Here is a 25,088-nt window from a genome sequence, read left to right on the forward strand (position 1 = left end):
AAAAAAAACCATAACACACACACACACAAAAAAAACAAAACCCACAATAAAAACCAAAAACAGAGGAGGGTAAGAATCTACTGAACCACCCCCCTACCCCATCCCACTAACAACAAGAGACAGCTTGCTAGACATAATGGTGGACATTCTAGACATTCCATTCAAAAACACACACATACAAATAAATGTAGCCATCTGCCTTAATAACATTGTCAAGTACAACATCTCGGCCAAACCTGAGCACATTCAATAATTTCACATATATGACGTGGGAGACGGGAAAGGAAGGGAGACCAAGTGCACTCAAATTCTGTATCATTACCTTTAATTCTAGCATATAAGCGCTCAAAGGGAAGAATTTTCATAATTTCTTTATGCCAAAGGTTAATTGTGGGTGGTCTGTCACCTAGCCACTTAATTAAGATACACTTACGAGCAATAAACAATAATTTGTAAGTGAGCTGGATTTTACAGGATGTAAGTTTAACCTCATCCTTAACCATACCTAGTACAAAAAACCAGGGGTCGCTCTCCATGGTGCAACTGAATATCCTTTCAAGCTTTAATTTGATCCTACTCCAGAGGGAGGTAATGATGGGGCAAGACCAAAACATATGTGAGTATGTACCCACCTCTTTTTTACATTTTGGGCAAACTGATGATTTTAGTGGGTCAATTTTATTTAGAATATAAGGTGTGCAGTGTAAACGATACACTATCTTAAACTCTGTTTCCAGGGTTTTATTGAAGGCTAGTACATTTCCCATGTTTCTTATCATTTCTGACGCATCTTTATCTATTTTTGGTTTACCAAAGTCCCTTTGCCAGCCTGATAGCTCTGTCTGCAAATTGCTTGGCAAGTTTGAAAGTATTATAGCATAAAATGAAGATATGACATTTTTTAAACATATAGCCTGTTTCAAAAAGGAGTCTGTGGGGGTGCATATGTCTTGAGTTTTATAGCATTCTGTATATGGTCTCTAATTTGAAGGTATGCAAATTGGCAAACTGAATTTTTCTTGTAGTTGTTGAAATGACATTAATATATTGCTCTGATACAGATCAGATAGAGACTGAATACCTACTTTGTGCCACTGATGAAAAACACTGTCTTGCAAACCAGAGGGAAAAGCTTTGTTCATAATAAGTGGAGTTAAAGCCCATGATAGATTATCCCTTCCAAAAAATTTTTTAATATCCCACCACACTTTTAAAGTACTGTGAATCAGGAAGTTGTTTCGGATTTCATGAGGTATAAATGTTTTGCCTGAAGTGAGAATACTTTGTAAAGAGATTGGATGAACAAGCCAAAATTCTAAGCCTGTTGCTGATTCTTGCAAAAGCCAGTCAACAATAGTTCTTAAATGACAAGCCCAATTATAAAAGCGTACATTAGGTACGGCTAATCCGCCTTTATCTTTTGGAAGCTGAAGCTTTGATAGCCTAAGTCTGGGTTTTTTATTATGCCAAATGAATCTGCTTATGTGTTTTTCAAAATCAATGGCAACTTTCTTTGTAATGTAAAGTGGGATCATGTGTAGAGGGTATAATATCCTAGGAAGAATATTCATTTAATTAAGTTTATCCTACCTATCCATGAAATCGGTAGGTCCATCCACCGAGCCATGTCCTCCTTAACTGTCCTAAGTATTGAAAAAAAATTTAGCGCACCAACCTTTTTTAAATTTCGGGAATATTGTATTCCCAAGTAATTAAATCCATCCAAAGACGATTTAAAAGGAAAAGATGGAATGGAGGTCAGATCTTTAAACTTCCCAAGTGGGATTGCTTCTGACTTGTCAAAGTTGATCTTGTTACCAGAAAAACAGCTGAATTCTCTTATCAAATCTATTAAAGCTGGGATAGATTTTTCCGGCTCTGAAAGAAACAGCAAAATGTCGTCTGCACACAGAGCTATAACACGAATTATCTGAGCTATTTTTATCCCTTTTATACTTGCATTTTCTCTGACGGATATTGCAAAGGGTTTGAGTGCCAAGGCAAACAACAAGGGAGACAAACAACAACCTTGCCTAGTGCCCCGTTTAAGATCAAACGGTGGGGAATGCATGCCGTTCGTTATGACTGAGGCCTGAGGTGAACGATGAAGAATCTCTATCCACTTTATAAACTCGTCCCCCAGTCCAAAGCGACGTAGTATACCAAACAGATATTCCCATTCTAGCTGATCAAATGCCTTCTCAGCATCCATAGAAATGATTTAGTAGATTTCTAAAACGTTTTTCTAGTAATTTCCAGTAGGTTTTTATTTACATTTTACATATGTTCCAACTTTTTGGAATTGGTTTTGTGCTTTCTTTCACCACTTCTTTTCAGGGCCCCAGCTGTGAGAGCATTTTCACCACCATGGTAAAGTACATTGTTTGTCTTGAGTTTATTTTTAAAACTGAAACAAGTGATTGATTCTTGAAATATACAGTATATGGCCTAGGAAATTTTGAGGAAACAAGAAACCGTTAGAAACAATAGCTATAATATGAAAAAACACTGTGGGCTTGAGAAACACAGTCATCAACCGGGAACTGATCCTTCGGGTTGCTGCATTTAGGTTACAAACAGCATCATCACCACTTCTCTTCTGCTTTCATCAGGCCAGTGACAAACAAGTGCAGCCTTTTTTCCTACAACCCTTTCTTGAGCTTGCGTACAAATGTCATAGTAACAATGGAAGATGTGAAAAGAGCCTGTCAGTCAGAAAAGAAACTCAATGTCCAGTTTAATTGTATGACTTGGGCATAATGAGGCTATGTCAAACCAAACAATGAAGCTTGGACAACAACTATCACAAAGTCATTCTAAACATGACATTACTGCCCAAGAATGGTCAAACTTCAAACTTGAGTACTACAGTGTAGTACTGTCTGTTTTATTTAATGAGGTAGATGAAAGCAACCAGATTACTAAACTCCACTTGATTCAGAGGTGATTTTGGAACTTATGACTTGTATATAAATTATACTAATGGCACTGAAACTCAAAATGAGACTTTAATTAAGAAATAATTAAGAAATGTTTTTTGTGCCAGCAAGTCTAAAGTCTACAGACTAACTCTCAGGTTTTTATGTGGGGTATTTCCCTTTCAGATAATGAGGACTAAACATGTCATGCACAAGAATATCAGAATGAGAAGCGGACTGGAACACTAAAGTTAGCTCACCACAGCCTTTGGTTTCAGTCCACATGCTTCCCTCTAGATTAACACTGCAGGGTCTTCTGTCTCTGTGATAATCTTGGTTTGTGCTGCAGAGCTAGTAGCACATGTAAGCAGGCCTAAACTGTAATTTGGAACAATGTGTACTCTCCATAATAACTGATTGACTCTTGAAATATACGGTATATAGCCTAGGAAATTTAGTATGTTTGTAGATGTTTGGAGAGACTTGAGGAGAGAAAGAAGCAAGGGAGAAAAAGAAAGAAAGAAAGAAAGAAAGAAAGAAAGAAAGAAAGAAAGAAAGAAAGAAAAAAAGAAAAAGATGGACCAAATTTTGTTTTCATGAAAAAACAGGAAACAGTTACAAACAATAGCTAGCTATAATATGAAAAAACACAATGGGCTTCAGAAACACAGCCATCAACTGGAAACTGATCCTTCAGGCTCGCTTTTTTGTACGGTTATTAACTAAAGCACTCATTGTTCCAAAATACAGTACAGGCCTACTTTAATATAAATATTTAACATCTCTGTGATCATCCTGTATGTGCTGCAGAGCACATTTAAGTAGGCCTATGCCAGGGGTCAGTAACCCAAATGGTAAGAAGAGCCATTTTGTCTTTTCAACAAAAATTCAATCCACCTTGGGAGCCATAATATTTTATGTCCATTTTGCCATCTTGGCTGTAAATATGTCTCAGTATGTGCTAATGTACTAGTATACTAAAAATATAATGTAAACAAAAACGCAGACTTACTTTGCTCTACTCTAAGCTCTAGCTCAGATATAGCCACATTTCTCACGTCTCCAGCAGGAAACTTTTCCTCAAAAGTAAAAAGCTTCTTGTAAAATTTCTCTCAACTTTCGACTGTTTTACGAGGCTGAAGTCAGCTTCACATTCGCCAGCTTCTTGTTCAAATTTTCCCGTTCCACCTTAAATGGTGACTGAGGTGCCAGAATGTGACTGCTGCGCCATTTAAGGTGGAATGGTACAATTCGAATGAGAAGCTGGCAAATGAGAAGCTGACTACAGCTTCGCAACTTTTCAGTCTGACAGCTTCTCATTGCAAATTAAACGTATCAGGAAACCAGCTGGAGTGATTATAAATGCAAATATGTTAATTTGTCTCCACATTATCGATGTTCATCTTAAATGTTTCTCTTTGCCTTTCTGTTAGCTACTAGCTAGGCGAGAGTGTGTTCTCATTGCTATGATGACCAGAATTCTGTGCGCCAACCTTCAGGGTTAAAGGGTGAATTAGCAGTTATACATTAACTCCAGTGTTTAAGAGAGTTTATAGTTAAAACTCTGTTAGAACGATCAGCAGAGCTTTATTTTACTGCAAAGGAGGATTATTTTATTTTTACCTAAAAATCTAATTCTGCTGTGGAGCCGCAACAGGGCAGTAAAAGAGCCGCCTGTGGCCAACCCCTGGCCAATGCTGTAATTTGAAACAGTGTTTACTTTCCTTAATAACCTTAGTTAATAACCTTACAACAACAAATGTTTTTAGGGTTCTCTTGCTTAGCAGACAGTATTTCAAATTACTAGAAAACAGAGCAGCAAATTTTGAACAGCAAAGAGAAAGGAGTCCTAATAGCCCCTTGTTTGGATGTGGACACTGTCAGTTCAGGTTACCCTGCAAATAGGTTATTTCCCCAGAAGAACTCTCAGTTGAAGAAGTAATACTTTATTCATTTGGCTAGTTGTGAGGTTTGGCTTAAAACAATGAATAAATGTGTTTACAATGTGTTGTATCTAAAATCTAGTTCTTAATCCCTCTTGCCTACCTGCTGTTTACACCACGCACACCCTGGACTACTCAAACATTCAGAGCATGAGGCCTGTGGCTGGCAAACTGGTGCTTGAACTGAAATCGACAGTAAGAAAGAGAGAGACAGAATCACATATCATTGTCAAAATCATGCTACAACAAATTTATGATTTATAGCATTATATGTACTTAGTAAAAACAAAAAACAGAATAGAACAAGGCATCATACTCTTCATTTTCCACATTATGTCTTCATCTGACGCAAAACTGAAGTTCATTACCTGCTGTACACAGCTGTCCCACAAACTGAAGAAGAACGACCACCACCGGAGCATAAGTCATGACCTGCTGGAGTTAAAGAGGTAAAGTTTTTGTAAGAAAGCATGAACTGTTATTGTTAGCAGTCCCACAAGTAGCTTGTTCAGGCCTGTTGTGGCCATCGTTTTAGATTTCTGAAATTGAAACTTCAAAGAAGCTAAGCCGTACGCAGTTCTTCATAGAGGATGAATTATAGCAAAGATATCCTTACTATTACAACAAAAAGGAAACATTTCAAAACTTTTAAAAGCTGTATTGAGGTATACAGGGAGGTTATACAGTTTTATGCAAATAAATTAAATAACCTCTACAGAGGACACACTTAAATATGACACTTTTCTGTAAAATTTAGAGCACAATTTCTATTTTTTTTTTTTGCTAAGATTAACATATTGCTAAAATAAAGCATGAAATAAAATGTATCACATGTTTTTTGGTGCTTGCCAGGCCACCATTGTAAATAAGAATTTTTGATGACCTGCCTGGTTAAATTAAAGATTAAGGAAAAATAAAAAAATGTTTTATATCTTTTTCCAATATGTTAAATTCAATAATAAAAAGTATAAACAGTAATTGTGCAAAGGTGTGCTCTCTGTACAATCTCAGAAATAAAGGTATGAAACTGTCACTGGGGCAGTAGCCCTCTTGTTACTGGGGTGGTACCCTCAAGGTACATCTCAGTACCTTTAGTCAGTAACATAATGGTACCATAATCCATTGAAATTATATTTTCTATAAATTGTATTGACCACACACACCCTGTCTCGTCTCCAGGCTTTTTATTTTATTGTTCTGTTTTAGAACATTAGATTATGAAAATATACAAATATGTCATTTTCACCTGGGGAAAAAAAACTTATTTAAGGTACACAGTTGGACCATAAAACCATTCTTGTACCTTTGAGGGTACATTTACAATGTTTGTACCTTGATGAATGAAAAATGTAATGTACTGTACCTTTATTTCTAACAATATGGAGGATGAAACATATTTTCACTAAGAAAATCAACAATACACATAATTTGAGCTCATTTGCTCAGTCCCTCATCCAGAAATGCGTAACAGTGCATGTTCTCTAACTGTAAGAATTCCTCTTGTGTTTTTTCATATTGATCACACTGCATGTTTGCCTTTGGTGGTGTACTTGTATGAGTTATGTCATTAGGACAGCATGGTTAAAATGAAATTACACTGAAAATGAATAATAGTTTAATACAAATCTCAATACAGGGTGTGTGATGCCTAAATTCTAAGGACAAAAGTGTGAAGTTTGTCCAACTTAAAAAATGCAGCAACTTTTTATCCTCTTGCTCAAGCTCACGCACACACATTTACACACTCACACAAAACCAGACTGCAGACGTTACAAGAAGGAAGTCGGTATCGGTCTGAAAAAGAGGCGACAGCTGTATCAGAAGTAAAACCACAGCTCTCTTTCTCTGCAGTGTAGTCCTGCTTACCCTCAAAACGTGCTAGACAGAGTGGCACTATGTTGTAGCAGAGTGAGGATGTTCTCACAGAATCACACTCTCTCACTCTCTCTCAGAGGAAGCTTCTGATCAGTTTTACAAAAGTGTTGCCTACAGTCCAGCCAAATTACAAGCTCAGTTAACCAGGCTATTCTTTTAGTAACAGGGATTTTTAAAGTGGGCTTAAAGTAGCATGGTAGCAAAGTCCAGTGTTAGAAGTCTTGGTTATTTTTTTAAATATAAAAAAGTTAGAGAGCTGAAATCACACCTCCACATCCGTGCTAGAAAAAACAGCATACACCAGCGTAGCTCTCACCAGCAAAACCAGCATATGTTATGTTTTGGATGCTGGTATGCTAAACAACCAGCATGACCATGATGGGTGACCAGCTAAACCATTAGCTAACATAAATTAAATGTTAACATACATCAAAACTGTTTCACACAGTTAAAGCTTATAAGTTTAATTATCGAATTATTGACTTTATAAACCGAAGCACTTCAATCGTTATCCATCTCTGCAGTTAGTCTGATGTTCTCCAGCAACCTACTGTAATTCGATCAGGGTTTTCTCTCCATATTCCACTGTGATTGAAATTTTCTTGCATATGTTCTTCACTTTCAGTCTTTTAAAAACAAACTCTTACACACTGTATGCTATTTTAGTTAAAAGATTAAAATTGAAAGGATTTTAATGGAGATTAATTAAGGCCTAGCATAACACAGACACCTTGGATGTTTCTGATAGTGTCGCATTCAAAGTGGAAACTCTTTCTGACTCCGCCCGTTCATTTTAACAGAGATATTATGGCAATATTGGGCACCACTGCTGTGTCTTTCCTACTCAGCAAATACATGAAGATTGTAGTACATAAAGAATGTTTATCTTAAATAGCTGAGTGTATGGACCCCATGCCATTCGCTTAGCAGGTGAATTGTGGCATAGATGGTGCTACTCTCACTCTCTTGGACTAAGTTGATTGACATCTTAACAAAGCCAATTCATATGGATCCTTTTTATGGAATTTTACTCAGGCTTTACCCACCTCCTCCTAAAGGGTCTGTGTTGTGTTTCTGAGCATCCCCAGCAAGTGGATATTAAATTAAACCCCTTTAAATCAGAGACTTAATACATACTAAGCCTTATTACTCAGTAACTACAAGGACTTTAATGCAATCTGGCTGAGCTATTCTTATGTTATAGAAGTGTGTAATAAAGCTTTGGGCCTGCCAGTGGGCCCTGGCCATTTAAGGAATTAAGTGCAGTGTAAAACCTTTCCTTTCTTACATAGGTGAAATGGCATCAAGTCTAGGAAGCTGTGTCAAGGAAGAGAGATAAAGTGGTCAACACACACCGCGCAAATAGGCTATCAGTATAAGTGTGCAGGAAGTGGAGCAGGTCACCCATTTCTAGGATTTGGGAGCAGTAATAGGTAATAAACTCACCTTTCGGATCAACGTGGATTATATCTATAAAAAAAGCAAGGCAATGCAATGTTCTCCTCAGGAAGTGGAGGGGCTTTAACACCAATACCCCAATCTTCTGGGGTCTACAGATCATAATTGAGAGTGTTCTCAAATTTTTTTTTTTTTTAAATGAGAGGTTTCCATGCTGCAAGATTGTCACACAAAAAAACAAACCATTAAGGCTGGCAAGAACATAGATTCATCTATAATAACTTTACAGCCTGTACAGTTGTTTAATAATTCCCGTCATCCCCTTCATTCAGGATTTCAAACACTACCTTCAGGCCACAGACTAATACGGCGCAATGACTAAAAGACAATAGCAAAATTTAAGTAATATTTAATCCTGTCACCTGTTACCTGAATAATACCAATTTATCACATAATTTGACTGACAATATTTGCTATACATGCCAGTGAAATAATAATGCAATAATAATGCTATGGCTTTTGTCCTTCATAAATTTTAATATTTAATTTACTATCACACTTTGATTTTATTTCATTTTTATTCAGTTTCAGTGTTTAGTGCTAAAGTTTTGTGCTAGTGCCTGTAAGTAAATGGACAAAACAGTAAAGTATTCTGATGATGAAATACCAAAATGAGTGCGTTTCTGATCATGGTACAGTACAAGATTGTACAAAGTTTTACAGCTAAGCACTGCATGTCCTGACAAATTTGTTGTTGTTGTTGAGTCAGTTCACTTTAAATACTTTTTTTACTTGTATTTTTTTTTTTACTTTACATTACTGAATTCTGAAATGAAAGTAATAATACTCCTATTTGGGATTGTTTTAGATTATTCTATCCACCTCCAGAGCTGCTGGCAATGCTTTTGATGAGTCTCAAGAAAAAGCTTAAAAAAAAGCTCTTGCTATATATATATTTTTACAAGACATTCTCCAATAGTTAGCAAAAGACTCATCAAAAGCATTCAGTTTTAATGGATGACTGGTCTACCTTAACTCTTTTTAATAATAATAAAAATAATAATAATAACAAAAAATGGTCCTGTTTCAGTTGTATTTGTCTTCAAATATATAAGTCAAAGAAGTTCAGAGTTTATTCCTGGATTTCCTGGATTTCTTTTGTGATTTTTCATGGTTATCCTTTTCTGTTTTGGTTAACATACTGCTTTAAATAAATACAACATAGACTTACTCAAATTAAGAAAAGATTAGTTACACTTACCATGGCTTTTCTATGAAGACGTTGTGTTTATTAAAATCTGCAGATCAGCTCTGAGCTCTTACAACAGCGTCTGATCGAGCCTAGCACACATGAGGAACTGCTGTTCCCACAACCACTGCAGCTTCACCCAGCGCACGTCTGAACTAGCCTAACGACAGTCATATCAAAACCTCTTAGCTGTATTTTTCCCTTTTTTGTCGCACTCACCTTTTATGTGTGTGGGAATTTTAAAATTGACAGACTAACAGAAACGGATCAAAAATGAATGGAATACATTTTACTTACATTAGCTTAAACTACAGTAATGCTAAAAAAGTGTTTTCCTTCTCTATAGAATCTTTGTTTATTCCATCTCTCTGACAAAAGAAGGACCTTAAAAAAGCTCACACGTTTCACAAGTGAAATGTAGTGCTTTTGTGGGGAGCCCCACAAGTTACAACATCCTTCACCCTGCAGGTGGGGGGGTTTCTGGGGCATCAAATGAACATGACCTACTTGTTTTTTTCCAACCTTTTTTTCAGTGTTTATATGAGAAAAGTTGGCACGTTGAAGTAAAATATTTCACTCTGACAGAGTTTCAGGGCCACGTTTTATTGCTTTAGTGTCTCAGTATAACGAGTGTCTCTGAATCCCACGTATTTATTTTTTTGCACATACAGGACCACAAGTGACAAATAAAGAAAATAAAGAAAGAAAGATGTAAGTGAAGGCATGTCAGGATGTAAAGATGGTGCGTAGGTCTGATAAGGTCTGATGGATGATAAGTTGAAAAATGGAGCAGAAGAAGGAAGTGGGTGAGCATGCATGCGAACACACACACGTACACTAAGTGTGCGGTTTTAGATGGAAACCATGCCTGGACTGACAAAATACTCGAGACGGCTTCATGGTAGAAACCCTGAACTACAGAAGCACCAGTGTGTGACTGTGTGAGGGAGTGTATTTAGACTGTTCCTCTCTTCTTGATCACACTTTCCATTGCTGCCTTCTCTGATATATCCAGACTGATCTTGTATTTGGCCAGAATCTTCAGAATTGGCCTCAGCTTTAGCCACCACTGAGTCTTGGGGATACGATGCCTAGAGAGAGGACGGGGAGACAGAGTCGTATGCACCAGTCAAATTACATGTTTTGCTGAAACGTGAAAGTAAGTTAACACATTATCTACAGAGAACACACTTAAATATGACATTTTTCTGAAAGTTTCAGTACACAATTTCCATTTGTTTGCTGAGTTTAACATATAAAAAAATATAAAACATTTTATTTTTTCCCAATATGTTTGATTCTGCAAATGAACAGTAATTGTGTATTAAAATGTGCAGAAGTGTGTCCCCTATAGAAGATGTGCACTTATTTTCACTTAGTTCAAAAACACATGTAAATTTGACTGGGTTGCACAAAAATTTGCATACTGTAATACATAAGACTGTAAGTTAGGACAATAAGAATTCATGACAAAGCGATTGCACATTGTCCTCCTAGGAATAAGAGAAAAAAATGACAGTCAGATGTGTGGCACATTCATCACTCACTCAAAGTCAGTATTGATTTTGAGCTCAGCAAGAGGCTGGAAGACCAAAGCTCTCTTCCTCATGCCCAGCACGCAGGCAGAGTCTGGCGTGTTGGCAAAGATACGACCTGCACAAGCAATCAAAGGCACATTTACTTATAATACACATTTATGGAGCACATATTCTACACTTTCTTGTCATTTACCCCTAAAGTCAGCTTATACTGTTTGTGTGGGTTTATGTACTGAAAATAGGCACAGTCTGTTTACATGACCATTTACGACCTCACTTCATTCCTTAAAATAAAACAGGCTGTTTTGGTTATTGAACCTTTGGGACAGATTTATGTAAATGGCTCGTACTCTGAGAGAGTGGCTGTCTCTTCACAAGGAAAATTAGGCGAACCACATTTAAAAAGCAGACCAGACTAACATATGCAAATCAAACTGAATCTAAAGCTGCACTATGTAAGTTTTGGGGATTGGTGCCTTCTCTGGTGGAAATGTGTAATTGTACACAACATGCGGAAGAACATTTTGTAATGTCGATTGTGCTTCAGACCCCGACAAGCAGATGAATCAGATGTTTGTGAGCGCGTTGAAAGAGTATTCAAAAAAACTCAGGCACTACATAAAACTAGGGAGGAGAGCCAGAGAGAAGCCAGATAATAGAAAATAAGGGCAACCAGGGGAAAAATACCCCCCTCCACCTCCCCCACGTAAGCCATCACTAACCGTGTCTGTAGCACTCCTTCAATTTATCAGTCAGCCACAATATGGCTTTAGCACCCATCTTAGTGCCAAAGTTCCTGTCGAACGGTGATGGAGTACCACCCTGGTAGAGAGAGAGAGAGAGAGAGATCAGGAGGTGTCAGACAGCCCATCAGATAGACCAGACAGACAGAATAGTTAGAGTACAGCAGCACTAGAACCTGTTGCATGTGCCCCAGCACATTTTTGCGGCAGTCAAATACTCCTTTGCCCTCCTCTGTGTACAGATTAAATATGAAGTCTGTGGTGTAGTTGGCATTACACTTCTCATTCCTGCAGAGAAATGAATTCATGTTAGTCATGTTACTCAAATCATCACTGTCAGAAAAAAAATAGTAAATTTATAGCAGAATGCAGAAACATTCTTAACATTTTGTGTGAGTAATGTAAAGACTTTTCTAAAGTGATTTTGGAGCATTTCTATTGGTTCATTCATCATGCATGCTTTGTCCAAATAATGTAGAAAAATTAAAAATGACAAAAATGTACATGCATGTTTTTTTTAGACAGCAATAAATGCAAAGTGCCTAATTTAACTATATGAAAGATATGAATAGAATAGAAAGGTAAACTCCTCTTCACTCTTCTTCTCAGTGTGATGGTACAATGAGAATTGTGACTAAATTTAGAAGAAAAATGATCAGAGACAAATTAAAAGTGCACAAAGTCAACCTGAGGATGAGGCCTCTTTTCACAGTGGTCTTCATCTTTTCCACCAAATGCTCAACGTTTGCCTGCCAATTAAACAATGCATCACTGATTAACCCACACAGTAAACACATATCTTTACCCTCAGATAACTGCTTTAGCTCTTTGTTTACTTTGTTTACCCCCCTCCTCCCCACTGTGCATCAGTATCTGTCCTCTTATTGGTTCACCCTCTTTTACCTCTAGGTCATGGATGCCAAAAGGTTCTTCATAGATGTAGGCAGCGTCAGCTCCTGCAGCGAGGCCTGCCATGGTTGCCAGATATCCACAATATCCCCCCATAGTCTCAATGATGAAAACCCTGCGCTTCGTTCCAGCCGCAGACTGCTTTATCCTGTCGCAGGTCTTTCACAACACAAAGATTACATTAAGAATGTGTGTGTCTGCATGTGTGACTGTGTGTGAGTGTGTGTATGTAATTCTTACTGTTGTGATGGTGTTGAGAGCAGTATCAGCTCCAATGCTGAAGTCAGATCCAGGAACGTTGTTGGACACGGTGGCTGGAATAACAACAATAGGAATACACAATTCCTCATACTTCTCTCTTCCAGTCACCATCTCCAAACCTGCAACAAATGCCTTAGATACAGAGTAAAAAGAGATATAAGGGCTTTAGTATTAACCCATTAACCCATTGATGGCCTGTCATTTGTAGCACAATCTGATAAGTGACAAGCAAAATATAAAACATAACGTAACACAAATGATTATATTGTTATTGTTCATAAAATATTTTGAGAGGTGCACTTCATAGGTTTACATTTACTGGCTGTAATACTTCTGTTACTGCACAATTTATTAGCCCCACTCTACCTCGTCCAGAAATGGACCTCCACTGACCAGACATTACTTGGGACAGGGTAGTGGGTGTACTAGCGTATCAGACACAACAGGGCTGCTGAGGTTTTTTCACACCTCAATGTCAATGCTGGGTTGAGAATAGTCCATCAATTAAAACCATCCATCCAACAGTGGTGGATTGTAAGTCACTCTGGATAAGAGCGTCTGCTAAATGCTGTAAATGTAAAAATGTAAAATGGTCCTGTGGCCAAAACTGACCACTGATGAAGGGCTAGAGCAGTGGTTCTCAAAACAGTCATCAATGCTGCCAAGGCAGTCCACATTTTTGATCCAACTTCACTTGTAACACATACCAATATAGCAACAATATGGGCCTTCTGAGGGCCCTGTGGACCTCTTTGAGAACCACTAGGCTAAATGATGACTGACACAAATTGTGCATGAAAAAAGATCAGCTATAGTTTCTGTGTTGTGGAGTAGTAACTATTATTTATGTGTGACAATTGAGAAGGCAGAACAGGGCTGTCCAGTGTTGCCACTGGCCTTAAGCAGGATTTGTTTTTTGACCAACTGATTACACAAGTGGAATCAGGTGTGCTTTTGCTTGTTTGGAATAAAAACCTGCAACCACACCAGCCCTTGGTGGATAAAACTGGATGCCCCTGAAGTAGCAGCATAGTAAATGTAAATGACTATAGTAGATAGCTAGATTGGTAGATGTAAATGACTGACTCTTGCTGATTTGTTTATTCAGCTTTTAGCACAGGGTATTCGGAATAAAAGAGGGGGAGTTTCTAGCACAACACAGAGGACCTGGAGGCACTTTTTGTTTGGTTCACATGTGGTTTGGTGTACATTTTTTTTTCCCTCTCATTGCTGGTATTGAATGTTGGTCCTTTTTCAATTAAAGAGTTTCATTTCAAAACGCTCTATATCCACATTTTCAACACATTTTCATTTCTCAAATAAAGGTGGTATAAATCATGTCACATTGTATGTAAGCCCACTCCTAACATAATTATATCATGAAAATTCTTGAAAATGGTCTATGATACATTTTACAATGAAACCCTTCAGTTTATGTCAAATAAACACCTCAATTTTTGTGGATTTCAGGATCCTCCTCCAGTGTCTTTTTGTTTCTCTGAAGAATTAAATAAACATCGGCACACCACCACCACATCACAACAATCAAACTGTACAGTGTACCTGTACAGGTGTATCAACAAGTGTACCAACCAGGTAGATGTATCTAATAAAGTGGACAGTAAGTGTACACGATGTTTAAAGACTCCAGGAACATCACTGTGCCTGATAGACTTGTACCAGTGCAATACACACTAATAGGGCTTTATGGTTCCACTGATGTGCAGAGAATCCACCTCTGAAATAATATCTGGTAGGTCGATGGTCATATCATGGTCATTTTTTTATTAATGGATAGGGTATAGGGAGGCTGATAATTGTGCACCAACAGATGGGCTAGAGTAATATTAATACAGTAATATTAAACCTAAAATGACCCCTAATAAAAGGTCAATGTGTATGAGTATTTCACATAGTGTTTCTGTTATTTTGTTCACCTCCACCCCTTTTTTGCACAGGTATCCATGCAGTTATAGGTTGAGATGTTTTGTGAATGCAAGCCCTGGAATTATTTCAGCTTAATATCTCACCTCAAATCCTCCAATGATGATCAGAGCATGGATATTAAACTTAGCTACATTCAGACTAATTTCTTCCATGACGCTTGCTGGCAGTGTCCTGCACATGAACACAGAAAGAGGGCGACAGAGAGCTACTGGCAACAGACATAACATAATAGGAGATTAAGTAAAGTGAGACAAAGTTATATGAAGAACCTAAATGTCTTTCTTTGGTGGTTAAGGGATTAACTCATTTTTCTTTGCATGATCGACAGATCTATAGTACCTCTTAGTTCCCAAATTAGAGCCACCCTGTCCGGTCCAGTTTCCAACAGCGGCCCAGGAAATTGGCTCAATCTGGACACAGAGAGCAGAGGGTGGGTTGATAAGTGCATTTACGCATTATATGTGCAGTGTCTACACTGTAATTTCCGGTTTACATGTGCTTAGTTACATTTCCATGCGCGAGTCCCTCAAAACCATCGTGTATGGCCAGCATGTGATGTCCCTGTAGGATGCCGATCCTGACTGCAGAACGTACTGCTGCATTCATACCAGCACACGGGGCACCCACATTCATTATGGCTATATTTATATTGCTCTACAGAAAGAGGACAAAGAGATACAAAACAGACAAACAGACATGATGTAAGCGGGAAAAGAAGACACAGATTGTCATTTTTCACTGTTGAAAGAAAAACATGTATTTCTGTTTTTCTCTACCATTTGAGCATGGCAGCTGTGCTTCATACTGTGTGAAATTTCATGATGAATGGACTGAGAGAAATGCTACAAAATTGCTTAGAAAAAATCTCTTTACATTAACTTGCATTGAAAAAAAAAAAAAACATTTCACCCCTCTCCTGTAAACTTACCATTCTGGAAGTACTTGTTTTTCTTTCACAGTGATGAATTGGCAGAAATGTAAATTTCTGTATAGCTGATTGACCAGCAGATGCAGCCACTTACCTTCACCTCAGCGGGGCTCACATGAGCCAGCAGCTTATATGTGTTCCAGTTGTTCTCAAAACTCCTGCAGAACAGAAGCAGTACAGACAGTAGATTCAGCTTCCTGATATTACAAAGCACGAGAGAAAGGCAGAAAGATGGACAGACACAAAACTCACTTTCCCCTGAGCTTCACGGCCTCTTCAAACTTGCCTTCTGCCATAGCTTTGGTCACATCTTTAGTCTGGCAGACAAAGACGAATATGTATGAATGTAGGATGAAATCTAATTCAGAACGGTATTGGCAGCTATTTGCTTAAAAACCGATATTTGATGACGCATTGTTTGTATTTTGGAAGAGTGGATCATGTACACTGACACTGAGCTATTGTGCTAAAATGTCTGCATTTCATTCACTGCATTTATAACCCTCTATAAATAAATGGTGCATTGGTAATCCGGTTGGATTTTGTCCTAATTTCCCAGATATCTACATAAGAAATTTTAGATATAGGCCAAAAATCCCATATAGGAATATCTCAGAAATGCATTACATATCAGCATAAATCCTTGTTACAAGAAAAATTATTTAGAGGCTTTGAAGCCTAAATTGTGGCTTTGCAAAATATTCCCAAACTGCAGACCAACAGCAAAACTTCAAAGAAAAGACAGAAAGTAATACCAGTTCTGATTTTTGTATTTAGAGGTCAAATCGTACCACTTGCACACATTCCATTAGAGGCAGTCTGACAGCCTGATTTCCAGACAGGCTGACCACACAGGCAGGTGTGTCAGGCGTGGCCTCCAGCAGAGCCATCACAGCCTCTACTCCCATCCTACTGCCCTGAAAGAGTGAGGGGAGCACTTCATCTCACATCAGTGATACATGCATGTTGTTTATGTGAATATGGAGACATGCCATAACATACCAGGATTCTGTCAAAGGCTGAAGGAGTTCCCCCTCTCTGCACATGGCCCAGGATGGTCGCTCGAGTGTCAAAGCCCAGCTTCTTAGTGACCAGCTAAACACAGCCAAAGCACAAACGTTAACACTCTCTGCTTACAGAATTAGCATTCATAATCATATTCTGTGTGCTGTTTTGAGGAGATTCTTACAATCTTGACCATGTCACAAGTGATGGGTTTTCCAAAGCGATCTGTAGCTCCTTCAGCCACAATGATAACATTCAGACGATAGCCCAGTCTTCTTTGCTGAAGAAATCAAACATACATGTTGAGATATGTGAGAAATGATGAGGAATCCCAATCATACCATCACATCATCATGATAATTCAGTGAGGGATTTTACACTGTAAGCCAAAGGTCTGGAAGCAAAACCAGCTTTGTGGGGTAATAATAAGTGTGATTTATTTTTCAAGAGATAGACATTATTTTTCTAATAACATACTACAAACAGATCTGCCGTCATAGTATCCAATTAATTGATTCTTAATTTGTTTTTCTCCGGGTGAGTTTAATCAAAGCCATCGTCATGTTCACCTGATTCACATATTCAGAAGCTCCTGAAATATTAATAAACTGCATCAGGTGTGTTGAAATAGAAGTTTGGGCATAATTAAAATTGGTCAATGTAAGAGACAGTTACCAACTAAAGATGTGAAGGGGCACAGGGGTTGGTTGACACAGTGTTAATTTCTGGGTCAATAGGAGAAACTCACACAGAAATGTAACATAAAAATGACCGCCATTTTTAACCTACATTGCTCTATTTTGCCAAGAGCTCTGAATGTTAAAATCTGTTAAAGTGGCACTAACTATTTGACATTATTGGAATGTTAGATTCAATAGAGAAAAATTGAAACTACATTCATTTTAGTTTGTAGAAATAGCAGTCATCTTTTTTCATGTATGATTTTAAAAACAAAGAAGAGTTATTCTAGCTAACATGTGGGTTGGGTTGGTTGGCACTTGTGTTAGCCTGCTTAATGTAGGACTTTTGTCAAAAGTATATTAATTTATATTAGATACTGCACACTTACTAAACAGCACAACTAGAATGCAGTACTATACTGTCACTGGTTATATTAAAGTTATGTTACATTTGTAACAGGTTGTTTTTACCTCTAAGCTTTAAGCCATTTACAATTTAAGTGCATCTATCTCAGGATGAAAATCTTATAATAATCTAAGTTTAAGCCCAAATTATTTATATATTAAATATGTTTTTAAGGTTAACTGTACATTTATTTAAAAATATTATATATGAAAAAAGTGGCCCATTATGTTTTTCTTAGAAAAAAATTTAATATTTCTAATATTGAATTGATTTGGTTTTAATTTAAAAAGTCTGATTATTTCTATTTATTGCTTTATTTTTTAAACTATAGTCTTTTAACAGTGTGCCAACTATCCCCTTAATATGTGCCAACCAACCACATGCAACCCCATGCTCAACATGAATTTCATCACCTGTCATGAATGGATTACTTCCACGAAATATTTTCTGACATTAAAAGAGTGTTTTTAGCAGAGACCCTCAGTTTTGATTTACTGCTAGTTTGGCTACCCTAATGTATGGCATGGTATATACGACAGAGAGTGAAAACTGTGCTAACAAACCCACACTCTCCTACATCACTGCAAATTAATGTAATATTTTGGAAACAACTTCATGTCAATTACCATGTTGTGTTGTGTTTTAAATTTTAAAAAAAATTCTGTTTACTTCCATACTTTTGGTCTGCATGTGTACCTATTATTACTATTATTACATTGGCAAGTCTCCTGCACAGGTGATCTTCCCAGCCATCATCTGGAGGCATCTCAGGAATAAATACCCAGTCAGCACCGCTTGCCAGAGCAGTTACTAATGCCAAATACCTACACACACATAAATGCAGTAGAAAAATATATTATCACAGACTAGTACACAAATAGAAAAGAAAAGCATTTGGCCTAGTGATACGTACCCACAGTGTCTGCCCATCACCTCTAGAATGAAGGCTCTTTGATGGCTGTAGATAGAGGAAGAGACAGACAAATTGGATTTTGTCTTCTAGATGTCGAGATGTGAGGTTCTGTGAGAAATGTGTCGTGATGTGTAAAATCTCATCACCGGTGAGCATCTGCACACATCCATTCTGACCTTAAACATAACCTCCAGGCCCGAATACCCAGGCAAAGTCAAGCCCAGAAATCAATTACATGCCGAAGTCGTGAGCTGGAGTTATTATAGTGCCACTTCTGCCTCTGGTGGGTAATTTACTGAGTTAGGCCATTTTCTATGTTTTAGACAGTGATGACTTGCTTCCTGACAGCCAAAAACAACACAAGCTTAATTTGCTTTCCCCAAATATACCACTTCAATAACTGCTACAGAGTGTCTGCAGTAACAACACTTCTTATCACTTCAAGGTGAATGGGCTGGCTAAGCTGCTGTATGTTAAAAAGGCAGTCATGTAAATATGTTCATGGTTGTGACATCAAAACCATGATGAATTCAAAACTGGCTGTTCTTGCAGCTTAGTTTCCATGCACTGTATTCACTGGAAGGTGAATGGAACAATTTAAAACCTTAACAATATTTTCAAAGTATAACAAACTCATGAAGGAAATTTGTGTTTTTTGTAACACAGTCCCTATTGCACATTAAGATATATGTGTGTGTGTGTGTTTGTGTGTGTGTGTGTGTGTGTGCCTGTGCATGTGTGACTGTGTTTCTCTGTCTGTACCTTTGTGCTGTGGTTGTAATTGCATCCACCACCTCTATGATCCTGTGTAAGGCTGAGTCGGTTCCGATTGTCATGTCAGTGCCACAGAAATCATTGTCTATGGAGCCAACCATCCCCACGATGTTCAGATGAGATGAGCGCTTGGCCTCCTCTGCTGTGATCTTACCTGCATAAACAGGCAAACACGACTCAAAGGAATGGGACACATAAAATTTATACAGTTTTCCCCATTCATAGTTGATATACCAAGTTATGTTTAGTGTCTACAGTTTGGTGTCCAAAGTCTTGTCGCAAATTTCAGACACTAAACACCAATCTTGACTGATGGACTTGGTGGTGAGGGAGAAATGGTACAAATTAAATTTCTTGGCAAATTATTCATTTTAAACTGCTGCAATTTCTAGCCTTTCAAAAATGTGCTTAGGTGCCACTTTTGCATAGTACTGTATATAAAATATAAAATCAGTATAAAATGAAGGTTATATGTAAATAAATATGCTAAAGAAACATAATCTGGTGTCAGACAAGGAGTTTAGCACACAAAAACTAGTCTATGTTTTGAATGGTGTTTTTAGGTATTTGCAGTTGTGGATTATACAAAATGTTGTATACAAAAGGTAAACAAGGTTGATGTCAATCAGTTAGTACATTCAGCATGTAATAGTATACTCATTCATTTTCTATTAACCATGTGAGCAGAGTCAGTGTCTGCAGAGTGTTAATAATGAGCTTTACTATGTTAAGCAGTAATCAGACAGTGTAGTGTAGTGTCAGTGCAGGCTGGTTTGAGTCACACCTGCTTTGAGCAGGATCTGGAGCAGCTCGCTCCACTCGGAGCGGAATTCATTGGCTCCAGTCAGGCTGCCGTCTCCGCCGATCACACACAGGTTAGTGATACCCAGCTTCACCAGGTTACACGCTGCTTTAGTGCGGCCCTCTTTAGTGCGAAAATCCTTACAGCGGGCACTGCCAATCACCGTGCCACCCTGGAGGGGTTAGCAAGAGGGTATAAGTATTGTTAAAAACTACTTCTACTCAGCTGATCTCTAAACAGTCTGTTACATTTTATCCTTGAAAGTTTTCTCAAACTAATCTCTCTCTCCCAACAAATATAATGGATAAGAATTTCAGTCGTTTGCTAAATTTGATGAATTTGTAAACAATTACGCAAAACATGTGGTCTTGCAGAAGACTTTGCTGAATTCTTTGGTCCATGTATTTGTTATTAAATTGTAAATTTGCCTTAGGGAAAGTGTTCTACACTGTTAGAAATAAAGGTACTGTGCAGGTACATTTTTTGTCCAAACAATGTAAATGTCTTCAGTGGTTTTAAGGTTCAACTGTGTCCAATAAATTTTCCCAGGTGAAAAGTATGTATTTGTACCTTTTCATAACCTAATGTTTTAAAACAGAACAATAAAATAAAAAGCCTGGAGACGAGACGGGGTCTGTGGAGTCAGTATGGTTACACTTATGTTCTCTGACTAAAGGTACCAGAGAAAGGTTGTGAGAGATGAACTCTTGAGGGTACCACCCCAGTGACAAGAGGGGTGCTGCCCTGCTGACAGTGACAGTTTTTTTTCTGAGAGTGTAGTATTCTAAGGATTTAGTGTTCAAAAGCTGAAGAAACTTCAAAAGAACAGTTCTGGAAGACACCCTTTGGTAAGGTGTGTCTATCTTATCCAAAAACTTTTTTTTTTTTTTTGCTAAACTGTAATGGTTGACATTTTGAATTCTCATTAGGTAGTCATGTTTAAATAATCTAATCACAGAATTCAGCTACTGCACAGCAGCTTGTATCATACATGAGTTTTGAGTTTGACTGGATTTCTGTCTGTAGTAATCAATGGTAAGTTACAGATGCAGAACATAGAAATGCAATCTAAGCTAAATTGTCATGTTCATGGAACCATTCGTCTAAAAACATCTACACTCCTGGGCAAAAATAAAATGGGCCAAACCCAAAATGGTAGAACATTAAGCCTTTAATGGTCTTAACAACAAATCATTAAACAAATAAATGAAGTAACCTAATATGAGATAGCTTTTCACTTTGATTTCTTTCAGTGTTAAAGTTTTGTGTGGAAATTTGCAGACAATGTTTTACAGAAAGAAGAGTCAGTATTTTTCTACTTAGCACTGATGGCTTCAAATGGTTGTAAAACATTAACAAGCTAGTATTAAAATTCTCTGTATGGTTTAAATGTGGACTCTGACCTGGCCAAACCCCTCAGTTAAAACCATTATATTTTGGCCTTTTTTTGCCCAGTAGGGAAGTAGGAGATGGATATGCTGCTGTCTTGAAGTGATGTACTTCATTGTCAATGAAGTTCAGACTTTGTGTTGTTCAAATGCTATTTCAGTTAGTTTAGTGGAGCAGTGGAGATGTGCAGTCAGGAGTGAAACCCTGCATGTAAGAGGCACTGAAGAGACATCGGTGTTTGTGTATAATACATGTTTCGTTAACTGGACCTCTTTGACTGAACTCATTAAGTGGAGCTCTTCTCACCAACATTACTGCATGTTACATCACAACAACATACCCCTTTCACCTAATACACCCCTGTTGCACTCCTTCTTCAAAAACTTTTATGTTATTTATTTCATTTTTTGGACTTTTGCCCAATTATCTCTTATCACCAATTCCTACTACCCACTGTTGGAATCTTCCTATAACATGCCTCATTACTAAAACACATGAGGCCAGCAAACACACCATGATCTCTTGGACTCTTTGCCACAGATGGATATGGAATCTTTCAGATGCAAGCTTGTGCAATTGCACCATCCTGTAAACTCGACAAATAATTTGTGAGATAGTACATGGGTAGAGGTTGAAGAGTGTGTTGGGATGCGTAAAAAATTCAAGAATTAATGGAAATCTTCCCTGCAGTCTCATCTTTCAAGCTGTGAATGGTGCACTTGCGCTGTGGTTAAATTCTAGATCTCATCCATAGCACTGCTTTGTAAATTCCATTACTGTTCCACGCCTAAAAGCCAGCTACAATACAAAATAATAAAAAACTTAATGAAATACTCATACTCATTGGCCACTTTATTGAAAACACCTACCATATAGGTGCACTTTGTAGGTTTAAAAGTGCTGACTGTAGCCCATCTGTCAATGCTCAATTTACCAGCCGCCCTCTATATCATCCATCAATGGAAAAGATTTATTGGTCACTTTATTAGACACACCTACTTTTTGGTACACCTTGTAGGTTTACAGTTAGAGAGTGTAGTTCATCTTTTTCCATGCATTATTTTCTTGTCCTACATCAGTGATCAGTTTCTGATGACAGGACGACTGTTGGCTGGTTGTTTTTGGTGGATACACTATTCTCAAACTCAGCTACATTGCTGTGCCTGATGTACCATTTACACCAGTACCATATACTTCCATGCCACTACCATGTCAGTGTCACTGCTGTTCTGAGAATCGTCCACCACCCTAGTCATATGTGGTCAGCAGTGATCCTATGGTGGTCCCTTTCCACTGACAGACAGGGTAGAGAGGGGCTGATAAATTGTCCAGCAGCAAATGGTCTCCAGTCTGTGACAATAAACCTACAAAGTGAACCTATACGTTTTGTATATCTGGTGTATATTTGAGTAAAAGTAATCTTTACAATAACGCCATCGCTAGACAATCTAGAGTTATGATATTTATCCCATCAGCCCTTGAGTTATGCTGGGACTGTTAGTTTTTTATCAGTGTGGTAAGAAAGATAAGTTGACTCACAGAGCAGGGCTGATGTACACACAAAAACAGAGAATTTAAGTGCATTTCTTACCAGCTGCAGCATCATAGATACACTCTCCCATGTTGCTAGGTGGATGTGGTCTCCTCCATCCACCAGACCCTGATATCCCTACACACACAATGTTCATAATGAATTAGAATAATACAACGTTGAATTACTTCCTTTATTAACTACAGCAAAGTGTCCTGCGTGTGTGTCATACCTCATGCACAAAGTAGACTTTAGCGCCAGTGTAGATGCCCACTCGTACTGTGGCTCTAACAGCAGCATTCATACCTGTGAGAAGACAAAATGAGGAACAGATTAGTAGAAAAGCTCATACATAAGGTAAGATGTGAAGTGGAGCTGGATGATTCATATTTCATATTTACAATATGTTCACATTGACATACAAAATTATACATCTCATGTCATCTTATGTGCAGGTTTTGCAGCCAGTTCCTAAGGAACCTTTCCTTCTTTCGTGAGCAGGGGCACTGCTAGACCAGTTTTAGAGGGGCTTTAACCCTTCTATGTGTTCTTTAGCCCTCCAAAAAAATGTATATTATTAGATCAAATAATTGATTGTTTTCTCATTCATTTCTTATTCCCTATGAGTTTCATAAAAATTATTTATTATTAAACACTGGATGAGTGGGAGAGAAAAAAGCTGAAGGAGACTGACAAGCTGAGGAAGCAGATTTGATGGAGGTTCGTGATCAAGAAGAAAGCAAAGGAGAGTTGTTTAAGCTTTCAACTAAAGCTAATAGTTAACCTGTAGAAATGTTTCCCTAAATACATCCTCATTTGTAAGACTAAATTAAAAATAACATTGTTGTTAAACATGAAAGCACAACAACAGAACTAAATCACACTCTTTTAGATTGCACCAAATGAGACTGAACTGATCTATAATCTATGCATTTAAATAATATATTGTTGCGGTCCAAAAAAAAAAAAAATGTCTGTTTCTGTCAGCCATATGTGTCATAATGTAAACCATAATAATTATGTCAGCCACACAGAAGACTAGGGATGTGCATTCCGTCTAATAATTTAATTGGGATATTAAATTGTGATATTAGAGTAACTCCTAACCACAGGCAAAGAAAATGAAAAAAAAAAAAAGTTGACAGTTGACTGTTTGACAACTTAAAATCATTGAGCTCTTTAGTATGAACTTTTCCACAAGTATTGTCTATTTTTCATTTATGCATGACTTTTTGCTTGATTTTATATAGCTGTTAATGATGAGTGTAGCTAAAATATCTCAATAATTAGTGGGGTGTTGACATACTTTTGGCCATATAATGTAACTTGACTTGTTGTGTGTGTACTAGTTCACCCTACATTTCTACTGAAGAACAAAAACCATTTAAATAACTCAGCTCTTTCTTTATGAAGCTCTCCCCATTCTGTTTAGTTTCAATAACTGTAGGGTGATGACTGTGGCTTACAGTAGTATGTCTGAACTGGTGCTTCTCATGCACAAAATTAGTCACACAACTGACATAAGGAAGTGAAAGTTTCCGATAACAAAAAAAATCCAGTGTCTAGCTGACAACCGCAAAGGCCTTAATTATGTAGTCAGGTCATGTGCACAACATACCCCTACAATTACCCATAGCCTTAATATTAACATCCAGAATTATACATTGTATATGAAACATTACATTTGCTATGATATTATCTGGACTTTTGCATGAAAAATGGGAGAAACATAAAGGCTGTGGTAAAATAAAACCAGGCATAAAATTCTGTTTTCTGTGGTTTGAGAAATGTGTTTCACTCCTGTTTTCTGATACAATTCTCAGATTTATATTTTATAGCTTCCTTTATTTTCCCACAGGAAGTATTCACTTCCTTATCT

At 37.6% G+C, this 25,088-nt stretch overlaps 1 protein-coding gene across 3 annotated transcripts in view; it reads right to left on the bottom strand.

Moving 5' to 3' along the window:
• LOC118808272 (ATP-dependent 6-phosphofructokinase, muscle type-like) overlaps positions 1 to 25,088 on the bottom strand; it is a 47,691-nt gene that overhangs the window by 20,734 nt on the left and 1,869 nt on the right. Inside the window, exons 2-22 of one of the 3 annotated variants that reach the window (XM_036570819.1) lie at positions 23,442 to 23,515; positions 23,270 to 23,347; positions 20,272 to 20,461; positions 19,476 to 19,641; positions 18,714 to 18,758; positions 18,516 to 18,624; positions 16,899 to 16,994; positions 16,712 to 16,804; positions 16,501 to 16,626; positions 15,962 to 16,026; positions 15,804 to 15,867; positions 15,289 to 15,435; positions 15,121 to 15,191; positions 14,865 to 14,952; positions 12,814 to 12,966; positions 12,568 to 12,732; positions 12,352 to 12,413; positions 11,841 to 11,952; positions 11,644 to 11,743; positions 10,931 to 11,036; positions 10,237 to 10,474 (exon numbers count right to left, since the gene is read on the bottom strand). In XM_036570819.1, coding sequence (XP_036426712.1) covers positions 10,339 to 10,474; positions 10,931 to 11,036; positions 11,644 to 11,743; positions 11,841 to 11,952; positions 12,352 to 12,413; positions 12,568 to 12,732; positions 12,814 to 12,966; positions 14,865 to 14,952; positions 15,121 to 15,191; positions 15,289 to 15,435; positions 15,804 to 15,867; positions 15,962 to 16,026; positions 16,501 to 16,626; positions 16,712 to 16,804; positions 16,899 to 16,994; positions 18,516 to 18,624; positions 18,714 to 18,758; positions 19,476 to 19,641; positions 20,272 to 20,461; positions 23,270 to 23,347; positions 23,442 to 23,515 — 2,246 coding nt within the window. In that variant the 3' untranslated portion in view covers positions 10,237 to 10,338. Of the gene's footprint in view, positions 1 to 4,964; positions 5,045 to 5,229; positions 5,297 to 9,395; positions 10,475 to 10,930; positions 11,037 to 11,643; positions 11,744 to 11,840; positions 11,953 to 12,351; positions 12,416 to 12,567; positions 12,733 to 12,813; positions 12,967 to 14,864; positions 14,953 to 15,120; positions 15,192 to 15,288; positions 15,436 to 15,803; positions 15,868 to 15,961; positions 16,027 to 16,500; positions 16,627 to 16,711; positions 16,805 to 16,898; positions 16,995 to 18,515; positions 18,625 to 18,713; positions 18,759 to 19,475; positions 19,642 to 20,271; positions 20,462 to 23,269; positions 23,348 to 23,441; positions 23,516 to 25,088 lie in introns of those variants that run through there. The other 2 variants (XM_036570822.1, XM_036570820.1) reach the window with 2 other exon arrangements.

This window comes from Colossoma macropomum, unplaced genomic scaffold, assembly GCF_904425465.1.
Source record: "Colossoma macropomum unplaced genomic scaffold, Colossoma_macropomum, whole genome shotgun sequence".
NCBI lineage: Eukaryota > Metazoa > Chordata > Actinopteri > Characiformes > Serrasalmidae > Colossoma > Colossoma macropomum.